This window comes from Panthera uncia, chromosome D1 (genome assembly GCF_023721935.1).
Source record: "Panthera uncia isolate 11264 chromosome D1, Puncia_PCG_1.0, whole genome shotgun sequence".
In the NCBI taxonomy this organism is placed as follows: domain Eukaryota; kingdom Metazoa; phylum Chordata; class Mammalia; order Carnivora; family Felidae; genus Panthera; species Panthera uncia.
Genome location: NC_064808.1, coordinates 73,582,431 through 73,610,227, shown reverse-complemented (window position 1 = coordinate 73,610,227; position 27,797 = coordinate 73,582,431). Strand labels below are relative to the sequence as shown.

The 27,797-nt window shown below is 36.9% G+C and overlaps 2 protein-coding genes across 8 annotated transcripts in view; one reads left to right on the top strand and one right to left on the bottom strand.

Annotated features, from left to right (window-relative positions):
* KDM4D (lysine demethylase 4D) overlaps positions 1 to 16,495 on the bottom strand; it is a 33,911-nt gene extending 17,416 nt beyond the window's left edge. Inside the window, exons 1-2 of one of the 2 annotated variants that reach the window (XM_049620302.1) lie at positions 16,055 to 16,495; positions 14,378 to 14,471 (exon numbers count right to left, since the gene is read on the bottom strand). The gene's annotated coding sequence lies outside the window, so the exon portion shown is untranslated. The remainder of the gene's footprint in view (positions 1 to 14,377; positions 14,472 to 16,054) is intronic. The other variant, XM_049620292.1, reaches the window with a different exon arrangement.
* A 27-nt stretch (positions 16,496 to 16,522) lies between these two features.
* CWC15 (CWC15 spliceosome associated protein homolog) lies at positions 16,523 to 26,849 on the top strand. Of its 6 annotated transcripts, none has more exons than XM_049620497.1 (7): positions 16,523 to 16,611; positions 17,888 to 18,026; positions 18,508 to 18,620; positions 19,488 to 19,576; positions 21,203 to 21,316; positions 25,348 to 25,466; positions 26,674 to 26,849. In XM_049620497.1, exons 2-7 carry the CDS (start codon positions 17,896 to 17,898, stop codon positions 26,801 to 26,803), a joined length of 696 nt encoding a protein of 231 aa, XP_049476454.1. In that variant the 5' UTR covers positions 16,523 to 16,611; positions 17,888 to 17,895; the 3' UTR covers positions 26,804 to 26,849. The 6 variants fall into 6 exon arrangements, with proteins under 6 accessions (XP_049476454.1, XP_049476444.1, XP_049476424.1 ...); XM_049620487.1 differs by having other exon boundaries at positions 16,594 to 16,672; XM_049620467.1 differs by having other exon boundaries at positions 16,605 to 16,694.
* Positions 26,850 to 27,797: the final 948 nt, after the last annotated feature.

Below are 27,797 nucleotides of genomic sequence, written 5' to 3'. Positions count from 1 at the left end.
GGCCATCTTTTTCACCTACTCTAGAAAATGAAGCTTAGTCTTCCATCAGGGCAAAAGAGGAGTTTAGAAAGGGAGGGGATCTGAGGCTCTAACTGATTCTTAGATTTAGTCTTCCATCAGGGCAACAGAGAAGTTTAGGAAGGGAGGGGATCTTAGGCTCGCTCTGACTGCTTCTTAGATTTTCAAGAAATCCTCCTTAGCCTCCTTTTAACTGCCATGTTCAGAGGTATCTAGTGCCATGAAAGCCTAAGTCTTTGGGTTCTGTAGAGACAATTGCATTGCTTCTTGGCTTTCCTCATTGCCAATTTAGGATTCAACTTTACAGGGTTTGGTAAATCAGTTTCTACTTGTCTACCTGTTTTTTTGTAAGCCAAAAATCCTATTATTGTTACTTGAGTGGAGTTTTGGAGGAAACAAAGTAAGCGATTGTACTTAAACCACCATCTTTATATCTTGTTTCCTCAAATATATCTCTCAATAGTACCTAACCCAAACCTTGGGCTCCAAATTCTTTGTCATTGTCCCTGACTCTATAATCTTCCTCTCTCACTTCTCTAAGTTATAACCCCTACCTTCCAGACCAACCTCCTCGAGACTCTTCCCCACCAACCCTAGGCCTCCCTGCCAACTATTTGTCTGGGCCACGTATTTGGTACTTAGCAGAAACTGTTGAAGTGGGAGCTATCCAGAATGTTTTACTTGACAGTTAGCTTTCACCTCTAATGGGTACTTGTCTAAAGCTATAAATCCCTTCCATGAGATGTGCTTGCTTCTCTCCCCAAGATATCTGCATGTTTCTGCCCCACAAATTTCAACGTACTCTTCTTTATTAGCTGCATGGAAAAGAGAAGATAAAAAAGTGATTTTTTTCTTGTACACTTTGTGCCTCAAATGCCAATGTTTGGTGTCAGTTTCTTTTTTAGGAACATCCAAGAGTTTGGTGGTTAGTGTCGGGCATGAACAGCATAGATTAAATTGTAACAAAGATTGGGACTTGGCCTTCATTTGGTTTTACTTTGTTTTGCAGGGAGGACTTGGCCTTTAAATCAGCAATTCAAATGTCACATTATGATTTTGTTGTGACATATAATAAACTGAGCATGGGAATATTAACCTCATTAGAGTTTTTTCTATTTACTTTCCTTTGTTACATGGATACTGTGGCAGTCACGGTGGTATCTAGCAGCAGAGAGAGGCAAGAGCCAGAAGTCTTTTTTGAACTCCATTATCTACAAGACACAGCCACTCTATTGAATTGAGGCAACTTCTAACATGTGCTTCTTTGAATTGCCAATACAGTTCTTGAGTAGCATGTAAGTCTGGTTCTTGGACTTTTCCAGAGATTCTAAACTACTTAATGCTAAAAACAAACAAACAAACAAACAAAACACAAAACTCCTTTGCCTTAGACTACAGTGAATTCTAGAGTAAATTCTATAATATGCAGCTAAAAAACCCTGGCCAATAACTAATACACTTCCTGTCCCTCATTTCCACTCCTCAAAAATAATCACTCTTAGGTATTTTAGCTGTTTCTTGTGTTCTCTTTTTCCAACATTTCTAGACTTTTCAGTTTTAGATATTGTGGATAGTCATACTATAAAAGATACAGATTTAGTTCTCTTATGCTTCATCCCAACACAGACTTCCCCTACTCCATCCTCTCCTATAGCTGTATCAAATTTTTTGGTTAAACCAAGTCTATATTTTTACCATGCAAAACTCGTTACAGCTGAGTCACGTAGTACACCATGACTGCATTTCCACATACAAAATTTTATTTATCAGGTAGTTAATAATTGTCTCATTGTTTCATTTGCTTGGTTTTATACATACTAATTCATTCCCAAATTCATTTCCAGTAGTGTAAATATCTTGTAGATACATAAAACACATCAGGTACCAAATCAGATTTCTCTCTTCAGAAATATCCTTCCTGGAGCCCTCCATATGCTTTCTTGAATCTGGACTGGTTAGTCTTTAGGGTGCTGCATAGCCTGCAGGCTAGAGTTTCTACTTATCATAATCCTAGAGATTCCCTTTCTCTATTATGTTAGATCCCTGATTCCTCCCACCTCAGTCTTCTTTCCTGGTTTACTCCCTTGTGTTGATGGAGCATGTCCACCAGGCGCATCCTTGGAGGTTACATTATAGATTATTAAGTAGTTTACAGAATCTTTGGAAGGACCAGAGAATAGGTTTTTAGACTGTGCATCTAGGAACAACACCCAAATTATCGAACAATCTATATTAAAGTATTCCTATACCTTCTTTTGTCCAAGGTACTAAAGACCATGGGCAACAGACATTACCAACTAGAGTCTATGCCACTGCTGCCTCTGAAAGCTCACTGTCCTTCACCACCTCCTCCAGGAACAAATCCTGTACAAAACCAACTTCCTCACATTTCTTCAAATTGAGGTGTTCCAATCAAGAGTCTGATGGGAAGAGCCTAAGTCATATGTCTATATCTTTGCTAAAACAGATGCTGGATGATTGAATTCTGGCTTCAACCTTGGCAAGGCAGGAGACCTAATATGGGAATTTTCCTAAATATTAAAAAGGAAATTCAAAGTTGGTCATAAGTATATTAACTACCAAAGTTTGCATGTTTGAAAATGCCTTTGTTCTACCTTTACGTTTTTCTTTCAGGACTGTGAAGACATTGTTCCATTGAATTCTAGCTTCCAGAAATCCAAAACCAATGTGTTTTGTGATCCTTTTTGTGCATCCTGTTTTTACTCTCTTGACACTTTTAGGATATTCCTTTGGTCCTGATTTTCACAGATTTCATTAGGACATGATCCGTAAGTCTTTTTTGTCAACTATTGAGCTAGACCTTCTGATATAGAAACTCATGTTCTTCGTTGCTGTGGGGCTGATATCATTTCTTTAATATATTCCTTCCCACTATATTTTCAGTTCTCTCTTTCTAGAAATACAATTAGTTGGTTATGAAACCTCTTGGACTTACCCTCTAATTTTCTTATCTTTGCTCTATTTTCCATCTTTTTGTTCTTTTGTTACACTTTATTTTCCAAATCTTTTAGCAATTATTTTTAATTTCCATAAATTCTTTTTTGCTTTCTGAATATTCCTTTCATTATGGATTTCTGATATTTTCCATGGCTTCAGATTTTTTTCTCTCTCTAGAAGTATTAATTCTGGGGACTTTTTTAAGGTTCCATTTGCTTTCTACATTGTGTCTGTTTCCCCTGAATTCACTCTTCCAGGACGCTTTGGTTTCTGTCCTTCATGTTAAGTGCTTTCCTCATATATCTATTATTCTTGGCTTATGTTTAAGAGCCAGGCACTGAAGAGTTTTGTTTGCTATGTATGACTGGTAAGTTTCATTGAGAGTGCTCTGACAAGTATCCAGTCATTTCCTTTGGGGCTGGGGGCAACTGTCGGTACCTGCGGGTGAGAGTATAATGAAAAGACTTTAGGGGTGCCTGGGTGGTTCAATTGGTTAAGTGTCTGACTTTGGCTCAGATCATGATCTCACAGTTCATGGGTTCGAGCCCCATGTCAGGCTCTATGCTGACAGCTCCGAGCCTGGAGCCTGCTTCCAATTCTGTGTGTCTCCCTCTCTCTCTGTCCCTCCCCCGCTCATGCTCTGTCTCTTTCTCTCTCTCAAAAATAATAAGTAAACATTGAAAAAAAAAAAGAAAAGGCTTTAGATTTGTGTATCTATTTCATTTGAAATTGGGGCTCAGGAATTTATGGTGTCTTAATTTTCTGTTTTTTAGAAACATTAAATAATAGAGAAAATTGCATATATAACAAAAACCTGCATTCCAAACAGCCAGACTTGACATTCTTAGCATTTTTTCATATTTGCTTCAAGTGTTTTTTTTAAAAAAACAGCTTTATTGAGATATAATTTACATAACAAAAATTTCACCCATTTTAAATGTACAATTCAATAATTTTTGGTATATTTACAAAGCTGTGCAACCATCACCATAATCTAGTTTTAGAACATTTCCATCACTCCAAAAAGAAACTTCATGCCCATTTTCAGTCACAACACATTTCCACCCTCAGCTCCAAGAAACCACTAATCTATTGCCTAGTCTGGAAATTTCATATAAATAGGATCATATAATGAGTTTTTTGTGTGTCTGGCTTGTTTCACTCAGCATGTTTTTGGGGTTCGTCCCTGTTGTAGTATCAGTATTTTGCTTCCTTTTATGGTCAAATAATATTCCATTGTTATGAATATACCACATTTTAGTTGTCCATTCATCCATTGATAACATTTAGGTTGTCTTCATCCTTTGGCTATTATGAACATTCATGTACAAGTCTATGTGGGGACATGTGTTTTTATTTTTGTGTAGATACCTAGGAGTGGAATTGCTGGATCATATGGTAACTCTTATGTTTAATGTTCAGAGAAACTGCTACACTGATTTTCTGAAGTGCCTGCAAAATTTTAAATTTCCACCAGCAATATAGGAGCATCCTTATGTTTCAACATTCTCACCAATACTTATTATTGCCTTTTTTTAAAATAGTATTTCTACTAGTTGGTGTGAATTATCTTGCAGTTTTGGTTTGTCTTTCCTTAATGACTAATTTGATGTTGAGCATTTTTTTTTTCCTATGCTCATTGCCCATGTCTTTTCTGAAGAAATTTCTATTCAAATTCTTTACTCATTTTTTGAGTTATTTGTCTTCTCATTATGGAGTTGCAAGAGGTCTTTATATGTCCTGGTAATAAGTCCCTTGTTGAGTATATCATTTGCAAATATTTTCTGCCAGTCTGTGCATTACCATTTCACTTTCTTAATTATGTCTTTGGAAGTGTACAAATTTTCAATTTTAATTAAGTGCAACTGATCAATTCTTTTATTGCTTGTGCTTTTGCTGTTGTAGTTAAGAAATAATTGCCTAGCCCAAGGTCATGCAGATATATTCCTGTTTTCTTCTAAGACATTTACAGTATTTGCTTACATTTAGGTCCATGGTCAATTTTGACTTAATTTTTGTATATGGTGTGAGGTAGGGATCCAAATTCATTCTTTTGTTTGTGGATATCCACTGTTCCAGCAGAATGTTAAAAAAAAAAAACTATTCTTTAACTGTTGAATTTTCTTGAAACTTTTGTTGAAATCAACTGGCTAAGGGTTTATTTCAGGCTCTCAATTATATTCCAGTTAATTATATAGCTATCCAGATACCAGTGTCTTAATTATTACAGCTTTGCTGTAAGTTTTAAAATCAGGAAGTGTGAGTCCTCCAAATTTTTTGTTCTTTAAGATTGTTTTGGTATTCCAGGTCCTTTGTATTTATATATCAACTTCAGCATAAAGTTTTATTTTCGGGGGGGGGGGGGGGGGTTGAGCCGGAAGTAATTAAATAGAATTGCACTGAATCCATAGATCAGTTTGGGGTGTATAGCCATCTTAACAAAATTAAGTCTTCTGATCCATGAATATGGAATGCTTTTGCATTTATTTAGCTCTTCTTTAACAACATTTTGTAGTTTCCAATGTAGTTTCCACTTCTTTTGTTAAGTTTATTCTTAAACAGTTTATTCTTTTTGATGCTATTGAGAATGGAACTGATTTCTTAACTTCATTTTTAATTCACATTGCTCATTGCTAGTGTACAGAAATCAACTGATTTTTGTATACTGGTCTTATATTCTGAAATCTTGCCAAACTTACCTAGTTCTAGTAGTCCTTTAGTGGTTCCTTAAGATTTTCTCTACATAAAATCATGCCCTCTGTTGGTCAATAAAGACAGTTTTAGTCCCTCCTTTCCAATTTGGATGCTGTTCTTTTTTTTTTTTTTTTTTTTCCTTGCCTAACTACCCTGATTAGAATCTTCGGTGTAATATTGAGTAGAAGTAGTGAGAACAGACATCCTGAAGGATCTTGTTCCTGTTTCAGGTACTTTTAAATAGAAGAAATAAATATTTCAGATGAAGTGGAAGTCCCTTTTAGATGTAAACTGCAAATCCTAATCTCCTTTTCTTTCCCAGCCTCATAAACAATTATTATGAATTTGGTGCATTCTTTGATTGGTGGATGTCTTTTCATTTGTATGTGTGTTATGTGTTGTGTATCCACTAAAAATATGGACTATTGTTTTGTGTATCTACTACTTTTATTTTATATAAATGATTTCATAATATGCTAATTTTTTTCAGTTTTTGAATTCAACACTGTCTCAACTCATAATACACAAAAATATACATATATAGTCTCTTATAAGAATATACTTTATTCAATGCATTTCTCTATTAGTGGGTATTTAGATTACTTAAGTGTTTTTTGTTTTGTTTTGTTTTTTATGAACGACGCTACACTAAAAACTTTTATGTGTGTTCTGGTAATTATATGTGAGAATTTACCTAGGGTAGATATTTTTAGGTGATACAGAAACTGTATTTTGCATTTTATTACGCAAGGTCAAGTTGCTTTACCTAGTGATTTTCCTAATTAACACATGCACTGAATAGAAGTTTCTTTCTCCATACCCCTAGATGCACTTGAGAATGTCAAATTTTTAGTTAACTATTTGATTGGCAAAATTATTTACTTCCTTTTATATGATTGTGTGGCTTGTTTCCTGATGAGGTGCAGGTTTTTTCATTGATTATTGCCTTTATGTGGGTTTCAATTTATGAATTACCAGTTATACCCTTTGCTTTTTCAATTAGTTTTTCTTTTTCTACTGATTTGTAAGAGTTCTTTAAATGTCTGTGATGCTAATTCTATGTCTGTCACAGTGTGTAAATAGCTCACTTCACCCCATCACCTCCATTTAAATTTGTTCATGGTGTCTTTTTTAGGTATTTTGAAAATTAAATGTAATCAAACTTATCTTTTCCATTATGATCTGTTCCCTTATGTCCTGTTTAAGTAACATACTGTTCCTTTAAGTCACAAAGATTTTATTTTCTTTTGTTTTCTTTGTTTCATCCATTTAGAATGCTGTTGGGAAGTAGGGATCTATATTGTCGTTTTGGTGGTTGTTGTTGTTGTTTGTAGAAATCTGTCTATCCCCATTTTCCCACTGAGTTGGAATCTTTCACTCTCACATGCCAAGTTCCAATATAAACATGGATCTCTTTCTAAACTCTACATTCAAGTCCATTGATTTGTCCATTTCTGTGCTGAATCTATACTATTTAATTATAATAGCTTTATGCTTAGTATTGGTAATTGGTAAGTCAAGTCCCTATGTGCTTATTCATCTTTTTCAGAATTAATTTGGGTAGATTAGTAGAGTTAAATTTCAGTATTAATTTTAGGATAAATTTTTCAAGTTCCACAAAAATATTATTGATTTGAACTGAAATTGCATGAGTTAAAGAAAAACTTGAGGTGGACATACCTCCCATACTGGGCATTCCCATTCACTAACTGGTATTCCTCCATTTATTCAGATCTTATATGTATTTCAATAAAGCTTCAAAATTTTATCCATAAAGATAATGTATATGTTGCCTTAGATATATTCTTAGGAACTTCTTAATTTTTTGAGTGTATTATGATAGACATTTTTCTATTAATTTTCATTATTTATTGATCTACATCTCTTTTCAAACTTTACACCTCTTTTTCCTATTAGTTAAACCAGCCTGACCATTGATTCTAGACTTTTCCATATAGATATTTTCTGAAAAAAATACAAAACTCATATCTCTTCTTTTCCAGTAGTCATTGCTTCTTTTTTTTTTTTCTTTTCTTTTCTTTTTTTTTTTTTTTTTTGGAAGCTGGGCAGGAATGGAAGTCTTATATAATTAGATATGATCTCCAGTAAAATACTGAATGTTGACTGATTAGTAGAAATTCTACATTCATTTCAGAATTTAATAAGAGTGGTTCTAAACTTTAAGTTACATCATATCATTTAACACCAATCTGACACACTTTTGAGAGTGACAGGGAATCAAGAAAAACAGGACCAGGACTCTACTAATTGATCAAGTATTTGTAAAGAAATATAGAATACTTGAGCAATGAAATCTAAAAATTGACCTAATGGTCATATACTGAACTTTGTACTCCCAAAAATACAGAATAGAATTTTTTTTCAAGTCCTATGGAAACCTTACAAAATTGACCATAAACCTGTGGCCAGAAAACAAGTTTTAACAAATGTTAAAGGGCTAAAAGCAGGCAGGCCATAATTATAAACAACAAAGTTAAAAATTAATATTAAAAAGACACCCAAATCCCAAATTCCAAATTTTATAAAATTAAAAATAAATTTCTAAACAAACTTTTAATCAGAAAGAAATAAAAATGGAAATTAGGAAATACTTTAAATTAGAGGGGGGTATTCTACATTTCAAATCTTGTGGGATGTAGTAAAAGGTATTAAAAAGAAGATTTATATATTTAAATAAATATCTAAAAAGGAAAAGAAAGAAGTCTGAAAAATTAAATGAGCTAAGCATCCATTTCAGAAATTTAGGAAAAAAGCAAGGAAAGTAGAAAAAAGAAAATAATAAAAATACAACCAGAAATGGATGAAATAGAAAACCAATATAAAATAGAGAGGATGAACAAAATCAAAGGTTGTTTTTTTGAAAAGTCAAATAAAATCGAAAGCCTCTGATGAAAATAGCAAAGACCAAAAATAGAAGGCACAAGTGACCAATATCAGGAAAGATTAAAAGATCATCACTGTAACTGCTGCAGACATTTAAAAAATAAGTAAAGACAGAATAAATAACTTTAAGCCAATATTTTTAAAATTCAGATGAAACAAATTCTTAGAAAAACATAATAGCAAAATTGACACATGAAGAAATAGAGCACTGAGTATATCAATAAACATCAAGAAAACCGAAACAGTAGTTCAAAACTCTCTTCACAAATAAAATTCTAAGTCCAGATGGTCTAACCATCAAATTTTACCAAACATTCAAAGAAGAAACAATGTCAACCTTAGACAAATTTTCAGAGAACAGAAAAAAGAATATTTTCCAACACATTTTATTACACAAATCTCTAATGAGGACACTATGAGAAAGGAACATAACAAGCTAATCTCACTTATGAACATAGATGCAAAAGTCCTAAATAGAATTTGAGTAAATTGATTCCTGCAATATATTCATCAGGATCAAGGTGGGTTTATTCTAAGAATGAAAGGTTGATAGTTAAATAAATACATACAGGAACACACTAACAAACTAAAAGAGAACCCCACTAGATGTAGAAGTGTTTGATAAAATCCACCACCCATTTAGCAAATTAAAAATTTTAAGGAAATTTTATTGAGTAAAGTGCATCTACCTAAAACCTTCACTTTACTAGTAAAAGTTGAATGCTTTCCCTTTCTGATCAGGAAAAAGATAAGGATGCCTGTGATTTCTTTATTAAACACTGCCCAGGATGTCCTATCCAACATAAGGTAGCAAGGAAAAAGAGAGAGGAGAGGGGAAAGATTGGAAAGGAAGAAACAAAGCCATCATTATTCACAGATATCACTGCACATATGAAAAATCCAAAAGATTTATAAATAAGCTACTTTAATTAATAAGAAGGTTTAGCAAGGTCTCTGAATTTAAAATAGCAATATATAAAAAAATTTATATATATCAGCAACAACTAGGAAATCAAAATTTAAGAAAGATGCCATTTACAATAGTATTAAAAATTAAGTGGCACATAAGGCCAAAGATAACAAAATCTTGCAAGTTTTCTAAAAAGAAAATAATATAAATTTACTTAGAGGCAATTGAAGTAGACCTAAATAAATGGAAAGACATAACTGTTCATAGATTTAAAGATTCAATAGTGTAGAATTGTCAATTCTTCTTATATTGATCTATAGATTCAATGTTATTCTAATCAAAATCCCAAAAGTATTTTTGTAGAATATAACATTTCACATTTTATATTGAAGCACAAAGGACCAAGAATAGTACAGCACTCATAAAAGAGGGTCAAGATAAGATGGCTTGCTTTACCAGATTTCAAGACCTCTCTATCACAGCATGCACAAAAATGAATTCCTAGTGGAACTGTGAAAGCTGTAACTATAAAACTTTTGGGTAATATCCAGGAATTTCTTATAACTTCAAGTAGGGAAGAATTTCTCAATCAATAAATACCATGCACAAAGCAGAAAGGAAAAGACTGATCAGCTGAACTACCCAAATACTAAGACTTTTTGTATATCAAAATATACCAAAAGGAGGAGTCAAGAAATGGAAAATACACATGTAGCATAAATAAGCAACAGAGCTGGTACCTAAGTACTAAAAACTCAGAGGAATCAATAGAAAAAAAGACCTCAATTCCTCACAAAAGAAGTCCAAATGGACATTAAACATATGTATGTTGTTTAGTAATCAAAAGAATGCAAATTCAGACCTCAATAAGATACTACTATCATGTATCAGGTGAGTTAAAATTGAAAAGTTGGACAATATCAAGTGTGGTGAAAGTATGGAACTAAAACCCTCACCCTGCTGACAGGATATATATAAATAAAATGTATACACATACATCTCTGCACATTTATAAGAGTGTTCATAGTGGCATTATTTGTAACACCCACATCAGAAAGCATAGTTATTAGAATAACACATATTGCGTATTTTTACACGATGGAATTCCACGTAGTATACTACAGCTACACAAAATATACATTAAGTCGAAGGAAAAAAGCAAAACACAATGAACACATATGATTCATTTATATAACATTTTTAACATTATATAAAGCTCAAAAATTGGCAAGACTAAATATTATCATTTAGATATACATAAGCATTTATTGAAATTTGAGGGCTTTATATTTGATTAAAATTTGTAAATGTTCAATGTTTATTAAAAATGATGTGTATTCTCGTTTTCAAGGATTTTATACACATATAAACATAATATATAAATATGCATATATAAATGCAATGAGCATATGTATCTATGTACTCAATGCTTCAATGTTGTTAATTTGTCTGCTTGATCTATTAATCTGAGAAAACTTACGTTAAAAAAAATTCCCATTGTAATTATGGATGTCAGTTTTTCCTTTTAATTCTTTATTTTTGCTTTATATTTTTCCCGACTACGTAGTTAGTTGCATATTCATGATTGGAAATATTTTCCTAGAGTATTTTTCTTTATGATATGATAGGATGGCCCTATTCATGTCCTTCTTAATGCTATTCTATTTAAAGAATACTTTTTTTTATTAAATATTTATTTTTTGAGGAGGGAGGGAAGGAGAGAGAGAGAGAACACACGTGAGGGAGGGGTAGAGAGAGAGGGAGAGAGAGAGAATCCCAAGTAGTCTCCAGCTGTCAGCACTGAGCCTGATGCACAGCTTGATCTCGTGAACTGCAAGATCATGATTTCAGCCAAAATCAAGAGTCAGATGCCTAACCAGCTGAGCCACCCAAGTACCCCCAAAATACTTTTGATAATGTTGCTACAGTTCTTTTGTTGGCATTGCTTAGAATTTGCCCAGTATGTCTGTCTCTTTATTTTCCCCACATCAGTTGTTTAGTTTTAACTGTTTTTTTTTAATATGTTTGTTTTTAATTGTCTTGGTAATTATGGGCTGGCCAGCTGATGAGGTAGCCATGTGCTCATATTAAGTAAAAGGTGTTAAAATTACACTATTATCCAGTAATCTAGCCTGAACCATCACAAATTTCATTCTGAAGTTGTCTCCAGAAAACCCTGGGCTTCAGGGCATCTAGTCTTGTCAAAACAAAGGACCAGTTTTTTTTATCTTAGAAAATTGGGCATTTTCAAGTTAAACAGTTTAAACAGATGCCATTGTTTATGTTTGTTTGTTTGTTTTAACGTGATTTCTGACTTGTGACCACTGGGGGTTTTTCTTCATTTTCTTATTCAAAGCTTCAAAGAAACATTTTCAAGCAAAATTTTCACATTTTGTAACTTTGTAAAAATGAGAGGGTTTACTAGAATTGGAGGAATTGAAAGAAGGTTGGATTAAATTAGAGCTGTGACTGGATGGGGATGGGGCTGACTGAATTAGAATTTTGATGGTGCCTATAGAGCCTGAGAGTCACAGGATTTTTCATTTAGTGATTCTTTCCTGAAAAGAAATCTTTTTGGGTCTTGGTGTATCTTCATTTCAAATCTATTTCCAGACTAGCAGAATGTTAAATTACTTTTCTCTCCTTTAAAATATAAAAGAGATTAAGGCAATAGCTTTTTATACCAAAATGTGATTTCTTTCCCTGTGAACTCACTCACTCAATCACTCATTCATTCATCCATCCATCCATTCATTCATTAATTCATTTGTAAAAAAATTGTGGGCATCTCTTGGTGCCAGGCACTGTTCTAGGTGCTTGGCTTACGTCATTGGGATGAACAAAGATTCTGCCCTTGTAGAATTTATATACTGCATGGAATAAGTAGAGAAAGAAATAATAAACATATCTAAATTATATAGGATCATGGAAGAGGACATATGCTATGTAAAAAAGAAAAGGACAGCAGGATAAGGGAGATAAGGAGAACAGAATGCTGGGGGACCAACGGGGAGGAGGGTTGCAACTTTCAATAGGACTGTCATGTTTGGGTGACCTCATTTAAACCTACACCTGAATAAGACAAGTGAGAGTGTTCTTGGCCAAGGAAATAGCTATTGCAAGGACCCTAAGGCAGGAGATATGATCACATAACACCAGGAAGGGATGTAGCCTAGAGAGACATGAGCAAGAGAGGAAATCAGTCATGTAGGGGAGAGTCTTGTAGGTCACTGTGAGCACCTTTTATTTTCACTGTGAGAGAAATCAGGAGCCAATGCCTATTGTCTAGCTGGATCCCCTTTTCTCCCAATCCCATCCAATTGTCTTGTTAATTTGTCAAAATTATTGCCAATCTGATACTATAATGTGGTAATTATTAGTTTCCTTTCATCTTCCTAATAGGGAGGTTGTGTGTCTTTTATGTTTATTGTTTCTTTGGAATTGCTATCTCTGAATGGCCTGTTTATATTCTTTGCCCATCTTTTTAATTGGGTTGTTTGTATCTTGTTATGTATAGTAGTAGTAACCTTTTACGTTATAGGTATTACAAAATTCACCTGTTAATCTAGCATTTATCTTTGACTTTGTTTTAAGCACCTTCTTTAATAAAATAAAAATTTTATATAGATAAAGTTTTACATTTACTCTTTGCACAGCTCTTAGGTGTTCTGCCTTGCTCAAAAGGTCTTTACAAACCCTAGTTGTGGAAATAGTCTCTTAAGATTTCTTCTTAGATATTTATGGTTTCTTTTTTCCTTTTGGATATTCAATTCAATAGGACATACTATTTGTGTAAATTCTGAAGCTAGAACTCCACATTACATCCTGCCACAAGAGTCGGTTTTACAGTCATAGTTATTATGTAAAATATCCCTTACACATTGAATTAAAATACTGCCTTTGTCATATTAAAATGAAGGAGCATTGTTAAAGGTTAAGATCTACTATATGTATCCAAAACCTGATAAGAATGATCTACAAGGAATGGATTGATTCATAGATTATGAGAGATAAGAAATACAGCAGGATGTCAGTTACAAAGAAGGTTGGAGGGATTAGGATCCAGACCACAAAGGAGGGGGCTTAGGTCATCTCATGTCTAGTAACCCATAGAGAGCTGAGGGTAATGGGCACAGTCATGGGCAGTTTGGTAGATCTGCTGGAGGGCACGTGAGAAATCCTTGTTTAAGAGCTTTTGTTTTCGCAAGTAGTCAGAAGATCATCCACTCCTGGGAAAGAGGATGAGAAGGGAAAAGAGGGTGGAAAGGGTGTGTAGATTTGAAGAAAGAGGGGACTGTAGGAAATCATATCATTGCAGAGTGGAAAAATAAGCAATTAGAGGAGCATAAGAGGTTTGGCAGGCAGAATTCGAGGCACAACTGGATTTCTGTGGTCATGGGCTTAAAATGAGAACTCCTGGGAGGTTATATATGACTTTTGCCAGCAAAGGTAACTGATAAGGTATATTTTAAGTTTTTAGTAAACTTGCTTTTAGGTTTTTTTTTCTAATACTTTCAAACCACTTAAGTCAAAAGCTTTTGGTTTCATTTATCAGTACTTTAAAATCACTTAAGCAAACACTTTTTTAGTGTTTTCTAATTACTACTTTCAGACCATTTAGGTCAAAGCTTTTAACTTCATGGACTGATGATATTGTACGTGGGTGTTAATGGAATTACAGGGGTGGTTATTTAATCATGGTGATCCAAAGATTAGCCCATGGTGGTGGGCTAAGAGCAAAAGGAATCAGGGTGATTGACTCAGGGCTGATAAGGGCAGCTGGGATATAGAAACCAGGGGTATTATCTATAATTGTGTCACCACCCTGTCATTGTTACTTCTTTCCTCCACTTCATAGTGCATCAATCATTCATTCATTCAACAAATACTTACTCAGCACCTATTATGTGCCAGGCACTGTTCTACATGCAGAGGATACACCAGTGAACAAGAGAGACAAGGTTCCTGCTTTCCTGGAACTTACGTTCTAATATAGGAAGATAGACAATAATAATAAAAATAATATTAATAATAATAATAGCTAACATTAATTTAGCAAGTACTGTTTGCTGAGACTGTTTTAAGCACTTTACAAGTATTACTTCATTTAATCCTTATCATAACAATAGGAGGTCAAGACTAGAATTATCCCCATTTTATATAATGGAAACTGAGGGCACAAAAAGGGAAAATAACTTTCCCTTTAGGGCAAGGCTAAACAGCTAGTCAAAGGCACACCTGGAATTTAGCACCAAGACAGGCTATAGATCCCTTATCTCTTAACGACTCTGCTATACTGCCTCTCAGACAAAAAACAAGGCGAAAAAACAATGGCAGAATAAATTTGGCAGCATTTGGTACTACAAAAAAAATAAAGTAGGGCGATGTGACGGTATTTGCATGTTTGGGGCTTGGGGGTGACAAAGAAGATGTCAGGGAAAAGCCTCACTGACACAGTAACATTTGAGCAGAGACTTGAAGGATGTTAACAGTCGTCTTGGGGCACAGGCAACAGAGAAAACCTAGTACAAAGGAACCTTACCCTCGTTTCTGAAACAGAAACGCCCTGTTGGCTGTGGCTAAAGTTTAATATGTAAGAAGTGTCTGATTATAAGTGAAGTCAAGGAGCTAGGCAGGAACCAGACTCCACGAGGTCTCAAGTCGCATTAAGGAATTTGACTTTTACTCTAAGTGCAGTGGATTTTTCTGCAGGAGAGTAACTTAACTACCTGCTTTGTAATTTTCAAAGGTCACTCTCACTGCTACATGCAAAATTAACTGTACGTTGGACAAAAGTGGAAGCAAGAAGACGCATTAGGGAGCAATTGCAAATGCCGGTGAAAAATAGTGTCTTAGACTTAGGGTAGTGGCAGTGGAATGAAATGTGGGGTATCATTTTGGAAGTAAAATTGGCAAGTCTTGCAAATAAACTAAATGTGAAGGGTTTAGAAAAAGGAATTCAATTAGGATCCTCAAGATTTGGGTTTAATAACTCATACATGGTAGCATCCTTTACGGAGATGTGCAAAACTAGGGGAGAAACACCTCCATTAAGAACTAAGATCTTCATCTTGAACTTTATAAGGGGCTTTTTTTTTTTTTTTTACTTTTTTTCATTTATAAGTTTCAAAGAAAGAGTTCCGAAAATAAAGCTTTTTAATGTTCAATTTAATGAGCTCTTTACATTTGAAACCAAGTTGGAGGAGCTGAATTTTCATTTGTTTAATAAATATTGAGTATCTGCTGTGGCCAAAAACTATGTGAGGAGATACCAATATGGGCTAAGCAAACGAGAGCCCTGCTCCCAGAGTGCTTCTTGGGAAAGGGAGGAAAGACGACTGCTGAGGTCCCCCCCCACCCCCCCGCCTCGTTCGTTGTCTCATTAAAAGTTCACCTAACGCTTGAGTAGCCATCTTATAACTGCATCTCGTGCTTCTGGCAGTTGGGCCCACCGTTCTAAACGCTCGTAATCGGGTTCATAAATGAATCTCGAATAGTGACATCTCCCCTCCCACTAGAACTTAGACTTTTCTAAAAAATAGAAATTTTAACAAACAATACGAATACAACCTTTGCTTTTGCAGACTAATATTTTTGCAGGAATGGTACCTTTATAAAGATCGTGGTTGCCCCCGTACATATTTGTTCTTTCTTCATATCCAATTAAATGAAAACACTAGTTTTTCCGTAGCCCAACTCTCTAGGCTTGTTGGGTCTAGCTCAGGAGAGAGGAAGCTGGAGCCGTTGGATTTAAACAGTTTGGTGTAATCCTTCTCTACGCTCTCTCTCGCTAGCCGGGGACGTGGTGTCGGCTACCCGGGGCTTTCCGTCCACGCAGCACCGGAATGAAGGAGTCTGGGAGGGGGTCGGGGAAGGGAAAGACGGAAGAGACATTAAGTAATTGGTTCTCGAAGGTATAAAATGATGTTTAGGGTCTACCCTAAAGCACTGATTTCAAACGCCCGCCCCCTGGGCCGTTTCGGCCCCGCCCCTTTCTGTCGTCACGCCGACTTCCACCTTGCCTGCTGCGGATTGGTCTCTGCCTCCGCCTCTAAACTGCGACTAAAGAGCCTAGGGTTTGCTTCCGGGTCTTGGCCCCTGGCTTTGGGCGCAGAGGCTCCTGGGAGGTACGAGTCGTAATGGTGCCTGTATGATTTCCGGAGGCTGCAGCATTAGACCCCGGCCGACGTGAGCGGCAGGAGGGTAGCAGGTCGTCTCTGTTGTCCGAGAGGGGCGGGAAAGGGTGGTTGCGGCCGGAGTCGGCAGTAGAGAACCGGGCGCGGGCGGAGGAGGCCGCGGAGCAGCGGGCGGTGGTAGAGCCCGGCGAATCCCAGGCCGGCCGCGGAGCGCGCAGCGTGAAGGCAGCTTTGCAGACGGCGTTAAATAGGGTCCACGCCCCTCCAACCCCCCAACCCCCTGCGAATCGGGCCTTGGGTGAAGAGTCAAGCGAGTTTCTGGTAACAGCCTGAAGGCGAACCCCCGGGAGGTGGGAGCGACGATGATCCGGGGGTGTGTGGGAGGCGGCGGCACCCCCAGCGGCAGACAACCCAGTTTCTCCCTTTGCATACACCCCTTTTCCCTTTTTGAAAATCTGGAACAGTATACCGGTTCCCCCAGCGTCCCCACACTCATGCTTTTCGGACCCTTAACGGGGTTTTAGGAGCCACCTCTGCCAGGCACCACTCTTGGCAGCTCAAAACCAAAAGTAACGCAAGGAATGGGTCCCGGAGTTTTGCTTATCAGAATCCTTTGGGGGGGAGTGTCCTGTCTTGAGCTTTGTAACCTACAAAAGATCTGACTTATAACGGTGGCTGTAGGAGAAAATTGGATCAACAAAGGGTTGTCGGAGAATTTTGCCCACGTAACCGTCATTAAACTTTAGCACACGTTTCTCCAGGACACTCACTAACTTTGTCAGTGATTTTAAAGTAATTTTTGTTCTTGTCGTCACTAGCCTATTTTCTGTTGTACGAGGTTTAGTTAGGGTGTCTGGTGGAGTAATGTTGAGTTGAGAATTTTTAAAAGTTAATCGTGGCAGTGCTAAATTTTACAAGACTTTGACATTTCAATTCTCATATAATAATCCTTTGAGGGATATTTAGCCCATTTCACAGAAACTTAAGCCCGGTGACTTGCCCAAGGTCACAGAGACAGGAGAACAGGAACACAAACTCAGATCTTCATGAGAGACTTTTTTGCACTAAGAGCCGCCTAAGAAGCCGTATTCCTTATACACCCTGAGCTTCATAATTTGTTTTCTTCAAAACTTTTGTTTGAGATTCTTTAGGTAAATTTTGGAGAATGAGTTTTGGAAATTATTTCACAAGGATGGATATTTATGAATACTTTATGCAATGAGAGTTTATCATATTGGAATTAACTGGATACTGTTTTTCTTTAAAGCATAAAAGATGACAACAGCAGCTAGGCCAACTTTTGAACCTGCGAGAGGGGGGAGAGGAAAAGGAGAAGGTGATTTGAGCCAACTCTCAAAGCAGTATTCAAGTAGAGACCTACCTTCTCATACAAAGATAAAATATAGGTAACGAAGACTTTTCATTTCCTTGTTCAGAAAACAAGACTAAAAATGTTAAATGGCATGGTCATGAGACTGTAACATGTTTGAGGATTGATCGCTTAAGTCATCTATTTTCATAGGCGTAGAATGCAATAGAGTATTTGACATTAAAATTATGCTCTGATTATAATGCACTACTGTATATTACTGATGCAGAAATTGCTGTTAACTGGGAATTTCCATATGTAGGTGGCACAGTAATAGTTACCTCAGAGGGCCTGTGCACGGTCTGCACTAATCATTATGAGATTAAAAGTGTCACAGTAATGAGCCCTGAGATGACATGGCTAACAAAAAGTAAAGACATTTTAATTCATCTGCAGCCTTATGGGAAAATATGTGTGACTCAGTTTGTGCTTTTTGAAATATTGGAAACATCACAAGGATGTAACTTGTATCCATGTTGCCTAAGTAACAGTTTTGCCCTCATTTGTTTCTCCTTTAGACAAACCACTCAGGATGCCCCTGAAGAAGTTCGCAACCGTGACTTCAGGAGAGAGCTGGAGGAGAGAGAGCGAGCTGCCGCCAGAGAAAAAAATAGAGATCGTCCAACACGAGGTACTAACACTACCCCCAGACATTTGTTTCCTGAAATTAGGTCAATAACGGTTTTTATTTCATGTTCTAATTGGAACTGATCAGTATTTTGTTTGCCTTTAAAATATTGGTGTGAACAGTTTAAAATATTGTTTGCTTTAAGACATCAGTAACACTTTCTTAAGCGATTAGATTAGCACTGATGAGGTTGGGTTCTAATTCCATCTGTGCTTCTGTGGTAGAAGGAACAGGATGACCTGGGGATACCTAGTAGCTGTTGTTTCAGTTCACATAAAGGTGTTTTGTTTTGTTTTTTTTAAATCTTTTTTTTTAATGTTTATTTATTTTTTGAGAGAGAGACAGAGCTCGAGAGGGGAAGGGCCAGGGAGAGAGGGAGACACAGAATCTGAAGCAGGCTCCAGGCTACGAGCTGTCAGCACAGAGCCCGATGCAGGGCTCGAACTCAGAAACTGCGAGATCGTGACCTGAGCCGAAGTCGGACGCTTAACCAACTGAGCCACCCAGGCGCCCCTCACATAAAGGTTTTTACTGTTGAGAATAGCCACACTCATTGAGCCCCATAAGTTTCTGTCTATGAGGGTCTCTTAGTTTTGTCGCTAGTTTTTGGCAGGCATTTACAGGCATCAGTTACAGTAGCTTTTTTATATTTTCAGTATATGTAAACTATTTCCTCAATTTCCCGAGAGAGGCTATATAGTTCTCCTATTCAGATCAATACTTTCATTAATTCATTCAACAAATACTTAACCAAGGGCACATTCCAGGCACTGTGGTTCCTGTAAGCTCTTTGTGCCCACACGTCCCTAAAATGTTACAAGAAATGCAGTGTTTATTTTAGTAAGCTAAATGATGTTTGTTTTCCCCCAGAACATACAACCTCCTCATCAGTGTCAAAGAAACCTCGGTTAGACCAGATTCCTGCTGCCAACCTTGATGCAGATGATCCTCTAACAGATGTATGTTTTATTTCCTCCATTGATCTCCATGTGATAATTTTTTTATTGTGTTTTCTGAAATGCTTTTTTTGTTTTTTGACTTTGAGAAGTGACCTGTATTTATTTACTTCCTGTTATTCACATGTAGCCCTGACATCAGTGTTAAGCTTTATGGTTGATTTTTAAGTTTATTTATTTATTTTGAGAGAGTGAGAGCGTGAGCAGGGGAGAGGCAGAAAGAGAGAGGGAGAATCCCAAGCAGGCTCCGCGCAGAGCTGGACACGGGGCTTGGTCTCACGAACCGTGAGATCATGACCTGAGCCAAAATCAGGAGTTGGACACTTAACTGATTGATCCACCCAGGCGCCCCATGGTTGATTCTTAAAAAGTATTAATCACAAGAGTAATCAAACTTCGGGGCGCCTGGGTGGCTTGGTCGGTTAAGCGTACGACTTCAGCTCAGGTCATGATCTCACGGTCCGTGAGTTCGAGCCCCGCGTCAGGCTCTGTGCTGACAGCTCGGAGCCTGGAGCCTGTTTCAGATTCTGTGTCTCCCTCTCTCTCTGCCCCTCCCCTATTCATGCTCTGTCTCTCTCTGTCTCAAAGATGAATAAACGTTAAAAAAAAAAAAAAAAAATTATATAAAAAAAAAAAAGAGTAATCAAACTTCAAGGGCAAGTTTGATCTCCAGAGAACCACATAAGGAAGTGCTCTATTAAAGAATAAGCTTCCCTAAAAAAGAATTCTCTGTACTAAATCCTGGAGGTTGACCATGTTTTCTGTACCCCCAGAGGGCATTCCTCATCCTAGGGTGTCTGTCAGCACCCCCAAGAGTTGAACCCAGGGGCCTTTCCACATTAGATACCAAAGGTGCCCTCTCTAGATGTGCACTTCAACTTAATGGCTTCCTCTGCTTAGGAAGGGAAGCGATCTAAGTGGAAGGTTTTCAGAATTAGTGCTTCAGTTAACATTAAAATTCATTGGGGCCCTATAGTCTGTAATTAACTTGCAATTTTCTACATACAGTGGGAAAACATGAGTGGCCTTTCGTGGGGAGCATCAAACTAAATGTATATGTCAACAATTAATTCCAGACCTGACAGACTGAATTCAGTAGTGAACTCAGTAATTAAATAAAGGGAACCCAATTTTAAATGGGATTTAATAACTGTTTGTTTGAAATTATTCTGAGAATGTAGCACCCTTTTTTGTACTTTTGATTATCCTTACTTCCTAGCTTAAAAGTTGTTTTGAGCTAGTAAAATTATTTGACTCTCAGGGTGATACACCGTGTACATATGTACTGCGTATATCAGTGTAGTATTTCTTCTCTGATTTTAGAACTATTTTCATATGTAAAATCTCTTTTGACCCTGTAAATTTGAAAGATATCTTGTTACCCTATTTGAAGTTACAATCTCAAACATATGAGGGACATTTTAGTAAGTATTCTGTAAGCTTGTTTGTGGGGTTTTATTTTATTTTTTGGTTGCTTGTTGATTTTAATTATATTTAAGTACATTTATCTTCCCCAACAGGAAACTGACCGCTGCCCCAGAGATTTGATAAGTGTGATTTTTATGGAAAAATAAATGAATAATGTGCATTTTCTTTCCAATCTCCTGGGCCGTTGTCATTCTTTTTCAGGAGGAAGATGAAGATGAAGATTTTGAAGAGGAGAGTGATGATGATGATACTGCAGCTCTTCTTGCAGAGCTAGAAAAAATTAAAAAAGAAAGAGCTGAAGAGCAGGCCAGGAAGGTAAAATGGAAATACTAAGTATTTACATCTTTCTCCATCTTCTGTGCTAAACTAGAAATATTTTTTGATGTAAGTAATATCATCTTGTATTAGAAATCATGCCATGTCTAGATATTACAGCACTTGTAGGTCTACAAGTCCTATTATTTTTGTGACATCCTAACTTCCTTGGTTGTGTTAAAAATTCTTTCCAGGGGCACCTGGGTGGCTCAGTCGGTTGAGCATCTGACTTCGGCTCAGGTCATGATCTCACAGTCTGTGAGTTTGAGCCCCGCATCGGGCTCTGTGCTGATGGCTCAGAGCCTGGAGCCTGCTTCCGATTCTGTGTCTCCCCCTCTCTCTGCCCCTTCCCTGCTCATTCTCTGTCTTTCTCTGTCTCAAAAATAAAATAATAAAAAAAAAAAAAAAAAAAAAAAAATTCTTTCCAAATAGCTCAGACATGCCTAATAATACTACCAGTCTGCTCTTCGTTCACATACTTGTTCATATGTTCAGCAGACATTGAGTCATTGTCCAGTAAGTGTCAGAGGAATCAAAGTTGAATACGACATATAATCATGGCCTACCGAGAACCCATGGATATAATGAGGCTATCTTTGTCTCCTCTTTGCAGCCTTCTTTCCAGGCATATGTTGATATAGTCTGTCAATAGTTTTTATATAACTTAGGGCAATTTACCTAACTTCTGGGTCCCCATATTCTCTCCATTTATACAGTGAAAGAAAAGAATGTCTCAGTGAGAGTTACAAGGATTACATAGGATCCATAGTACATACTTTTTTTTTAATTTTTTTTTTACATTTTATTTATTTTTGAGAGAGAGAGAGACAGAGACAGAGCACGAGCGGGGGGAGGGGCAGAGAGAGAGGGAGACACAGAATCCGAAGCAGGCTCCAGACTCCAAGCTGTCAGTACAGAGCCTGATGTGGGGCTCGAACCTACGAACCGTGAGATCATGACCTGAGCCGAAGTCTGTTGCTTAACGGACTGAGCCACCCAGGCGCCCCCATAGTACATACTTGTAAACTTTGGATGAATTGGCCATAGTAATAAAAATAAGACAAGAAACAGGTGAGCTCGAACAGGTCACAGCTTTAGTGGTTCACAAGCCAGCGCTAAAGGAGTTTGGACTCGGGTTTTGAAGGCCATGAGGAGCTAGTTGATTTCAGCAGGAGATTGATAAGGTTGGATATGCATTTTATTTTTTTGTTTATTTTATTATGAAATATTTCAGTAACACCGGGGAACATGAATAATAAAATTATTGGATACGCAGTTTGGAAAGATTACTCTGGCAGAGGTATGGAGGTTGTATTGAGAGAACTGATTGAGGAGGCTGTTCCAGTAATCCTCACATGCAATTATGATAATTTTGCATAATAGGAATTGGAATTGAGAGATGCAAGTAGATGCTGATAGAGCTGTCGAGGAAGTAAAATTGACCAGATAAAGTGGCTGATTAGATGTGGCAGCCACGATGACCCCCCAGTTTCTGGGGAGATGTTGCTGCCAGTCACTAATACAGGGGATGGCAGAAGGATGAGCGTGTTTAGATGGAGAGAAAAGAGATGATGAACTCTGGAACAGGTTGGATTTGATTCATTATGAGACATTCAGATGAAGATATCTGCCTCCACTTTCAAACAAAACAACTCAGCTTTTTTTAATGAGCCTCTCTCTGTGCAAGCTTGAACCAAGCTTGAACCAAGAATTTGTTCTGTTTAAAGGGGGGAAAAAGACTGACATGGGTTCATGTGAGGAGTCTAGGGAAGTAGAACATTGCTGGATTTCAAATTGGAAGAAGAATATTTTAAGGATAGTTCTCATCAAAGTTTGGCATAATTCCCATAATAGCCTATAATTGTATCTAATTTTTAAAAATCAAAGAATTATAACAACTTTCCTGATATCACTTGCACACCACTAGAGGGCAGTTGTTCTATTCCAGAATCTTTCAGCTTGCCTAACAGCTCTAGATATGTAAAGAGACATAGTTGGTTGACCGTTAGGAAAGATAATTGTATTTCATTTCATTTATTTTGTTAACGTTTGTTTATTTTGAGAGAGAGACAGAAACAGAATGCGAGCTAGGGGAGGGGCAGAGAGGGAGGGAGACACAGAATCCGAAGCAGGCTCCAGGCTCCGAGCTGTCAGCACAGAGCCCCACACAGGGCTCGAACTCACGAGCTGTGAGATCATGACCTGAGCTGAAGTCGGACGCTTAACCAACTGAACCACCCAGGCGCCCCAAGAATAAACATTTTAGACAAAGATCTTGGAATTTTGTGGGGCTCATCTACTGTCTTTGTACAAAAATGTATTGATGTTTCTTGGGATTGAATGACAGTTATTTCTTTTTTTCCTGTTTGCCTGTCTGGTTTTCTAGTGGCTGGTTTTTGAGGTGTCCCAAAATAACATTTTCAAACCAGTCACCCTATGTCAGGGGCTAGGAAGCTTTCTGTAAAGGGCCCGATGGTAAATATTTCAGGACATTTCAGGCTTGCAGACCATGTAGTCTCTAGTGCTCTCTGTAGCACAGAAGCCACTGCAAACAATACCAAAATGAATGAGGTTGACTATCCATGTTCCAATAACATTTTATTTATAAAAACGGAGCAGTTTGGATTCGATATGCAGGCTGTTACTCATTATTAGCCTATGTTTGGGAACCATAATGTGCCTGGTACTTGAGTATGGAAAGGGTGGGCACCTTTGTTCCAGTGCTGTGTTTGGCAATCAGCCAGGACTCTGAAAGAAAAAATAATGCAGATATAAAATGGCCAGAACTTTATCATATCACATACATTATTATTATAAGTTGGATACATTGTATATTTGAGCTCTTTTTTTTATAGCATCTCAGAGAAATATCTTTTCACTTTCAGCATCAATATAATTTGTTAAAAATACATAGTTTTTAGAAAGCTGTCTGCTCTTAATCTATGATGGATGCTCTTAATTTTGTTTGCTTAAGGTCTGAAAGTGACCTAAAGTAATTTCCCTGTTTATTTCCCTGAAAGTTGCATCTTGTCACTTCCCAGTTATTTGGCCTCTTAAAAATGAAATCTGTTGTTCACACTTGGATATTAAAATGAAATAATCATTAGCCTGTATGAAAAATTAGGTTATTTTTTAAAGTGATATAAAACACTATTAGGTTCACTTTAAATTGAAAGTCTCTTTTTCCTTGATTAATTTTTGTCATCCCCAAAATCCAATAAAGTAGGATTTATCTTTGGTTTAAAATAGCCTGAACAGATAGATCAGCAGTTACTATGGCTAAGAATTCTAGGCATTTTATATTTTTAAGAATGAAACAGGGTGATTTGGGTTTAAAGAGGTTAATGCTAAATTAAAAGTGAAGAAGGACGAGCTTGTAGCTGATGAAGAATGAGAGGTGTAAGAGAGTTAGTAACAATAAATGATAAGAACAAAATGGAAAAACCTGCGGTGAATTAGTAGAAATGCATGTTAACTGAATATAAGATTTTACATGATTGTTTTATTTTAGGAGCTACTTCTTGGTTAATAATAACTTGTCACTAATCCTGGAGCTGCAAGTTTACATTGTTAATAGTTCAAAATAAAATTATTTTTTAATTGTGGTTATATATAGCCCATCTTTAAAAATAAGGGTAATAAGTTTTGCTAAATGTGTCTTTTTGATGTTTAATATATTCTGAAATTATTAGAATATATTTATTGATGTATTCTCTTAGAATGAGCGATGAATTTTGTATGTACTTCAAGAAAGAAAATAGGTTTAAATATGCATTCTAGAATTTCAGAGTCGGACTAATGAATGTATGATGACAAGCATGAAATACTTATAGTAAAAAAGCCAAATTGTTTGGATTAAGTGAGACTTTTCTGGTATATCTTACATCTTTAAAAAAAAAAAAAAAAGGCTACCTTGATTCTTACTCCAGCTCCCTCATAAAAATCCTAACAGTCTTTTAAAATAGGAGTTATGCAAGAAGATTGATCCCAGAATTAATGTAAGTAAATGAGCCCTCCTCTGTCATTGACAGGAACAAGAACAAAAAGCTGAAGAAGAAAGAATACGTATGGAAAACATATTGAGTGGAAACCCTCTCCTTAATCTCACTGGCCCATCCCAGCCTCAGGCCAACTTCAAAGTTAAAAGAAGGTACTTTACACTAACGAGTTGGATATATATTGCAGATTGGGAGTTTTATACCAAGCTATATTATGTGAAGCCTCTAAAAACCCCTTTTTCACTGGTCATCTTCTCCGTCAGATATTAGAATGATAGAAGGAGAAGGAATGAACATGTACTTACTTTCAGTAGATATTTCTGATAACTAGCTGTGCACCAAATACTGTTGTTTTTTAATTTTTTTAGTGCTTGTTTATTTTTGAGAGAGAGTGCAAGCTGGGGAGGGGCAGAGAGAAAGGGAGACACAGAATTCAAAGCAGGCTCTAGGCTCTGAGGTGTCAGCACCGAGCCCGCTGCAGGACTTGAACTCACGAGCCGTGAGATCATGACCTGAGCTGAAGTCGGCTGCTTAACCGACTGAGCCACCCAGGTGCCCCCAGGTACTGTTCCAAGCGCTAGGGATGGAGCAGTGCATTGAACCATTGACCCTACAGAAGTTACATTTTAGATCTGTGTGGGAAGAGTCCCAAGCTCACCCTTCACATTCAGAGACTCGCCAGAAGGACACAGAGGACTCTGCATATAGTTGTCCTCATGACTAACAGAGCCACAGCCAGGTCATAAGGGGGAAAGCTACAGGAGGAATCCATGTGCACACTTCCCCATGCTCTGTCCCTCTTCTGAGGGTCACCCAGAATATTCTTTACTCTAGCAGTGACAGGTGGACATGGGCCAGCACATGAGCCTTACTGGTTATACCCCAGTAGTTTCTTCTTTTGTTGCCATAAAATGCACATACTATAGTGGATGATTACTAAGTGGTAACTGATCAAAGAGCATAAAATCTGGTAATCCGAACTATAGTAAATTGACCAGTTATTATCATCTAGAACCATCTACAGTAACCAGGGGTAATACCAGTGCTGCCTCTTTGTTTCAGACCTGAAAACATTAAATATTTATGCAATTAAGCCGGTGTATTTCTGCTTTTTAACTCAGAGTTTCTCATACAGGAGAAGTCATAAGAATGTATGCTCTAAATAGGAATTGCCTTTCCTGCTGTAATAAAGCAAAATTACAACCTATTAAGAATTACTTTATTCTTTTGGGTGTAATTGCTGCATCAGATGATGTATATGTTGAGCATATTTCTGGGTAATGACTAAGCTTTGCAACTCACTTTTTTCATGTCTCCTGATACAGACATGTAAGTGTTCTGTTTGCTTTTTTCCTTTAGGTGGGATGATGATGTTGTTTTCAAGAACTGTGCAAAAGGTGTAGATGATCAGAAGAAAGACAAAAGATTTGTAAATGATACACTGCGATCTGAATTTCACAAAAAGTTCATGGAGAAATATATTAAATAGTACAGTTTTATGTGCTTAATTAAAGACTGTAAAATGTAAACGATCATTCTGACTTTGTTCTGTTTTCTCTTTCCCCATCTACATTAAGCATAGGCTTCCCTAATTTTAAGTTCCAAAATATACTCTCCTTTATGGATCCATTATTTGATAAGGACTTGGGAATTGGTTTAACCTAGTTTCCATTCTTGGAATATTTCCAGTCATATGTTTTCCTTTTAATATGGGAAAGGGAGCCTTCTTATAATAAATATTTTGAAAAATCTATATAACCAAATCTGTGTCCCCATCTTTTTTGTTGAAATGTATGCAGCTTTTAAAACATTGCATATTTTGTTTTGTGAATTGTATTCTTTGTGCATTAATTTTTTCTCCTCATTTCTTTGACATTGATTTAAGGTCAGTTAATGTGTAATGTCTTCTCTGCTTTTTTAAAAGCGTGATGGAAGATGAAAAGAATTCTGTTTTGGCCCACATGTTGGTATAGAAGAGTGTCCTCAACCTCTAAGCTCCCTGAGTGTGTGTCTGAGGGTGCATGGGGTATCTTTCGCTTCTGCAAGCACTCCTTTCTTTTTCTTTTGGCCCAAAACAGCTCCTTAAGCATGCCCAGTGAGCATGTGGCACTCACCTGTGTTTTCCTGGATACTCAACGGCCATGTCTCTTTTGAATGAGATAGAGTTTGCACACTGATCGACTTTAGGATGCAGAGCATAGGAAAGTTCTAAACAGCAAACAGTACATGAAATAAAACCTTTGGAAATAGGATTTTGTTTGTTTGTTACCTTCGAGGATATGTACGTGGGAAGTGGGAACGTCTCTACACAGCTGGGAAGTTAAGTTTCCCTAAGCCTGGGCTCTGATTTAAGGGTGTCACTTTGGTGGAAAAATTGGGATCAGAAATGGAGCCATTTACAGAGACTCCATCCTAAGATTCTTCAGTTGTAACTGATAGCTCGATAAGGTTAAAGATAAAACTTAGCAAAAATAACATGCTTT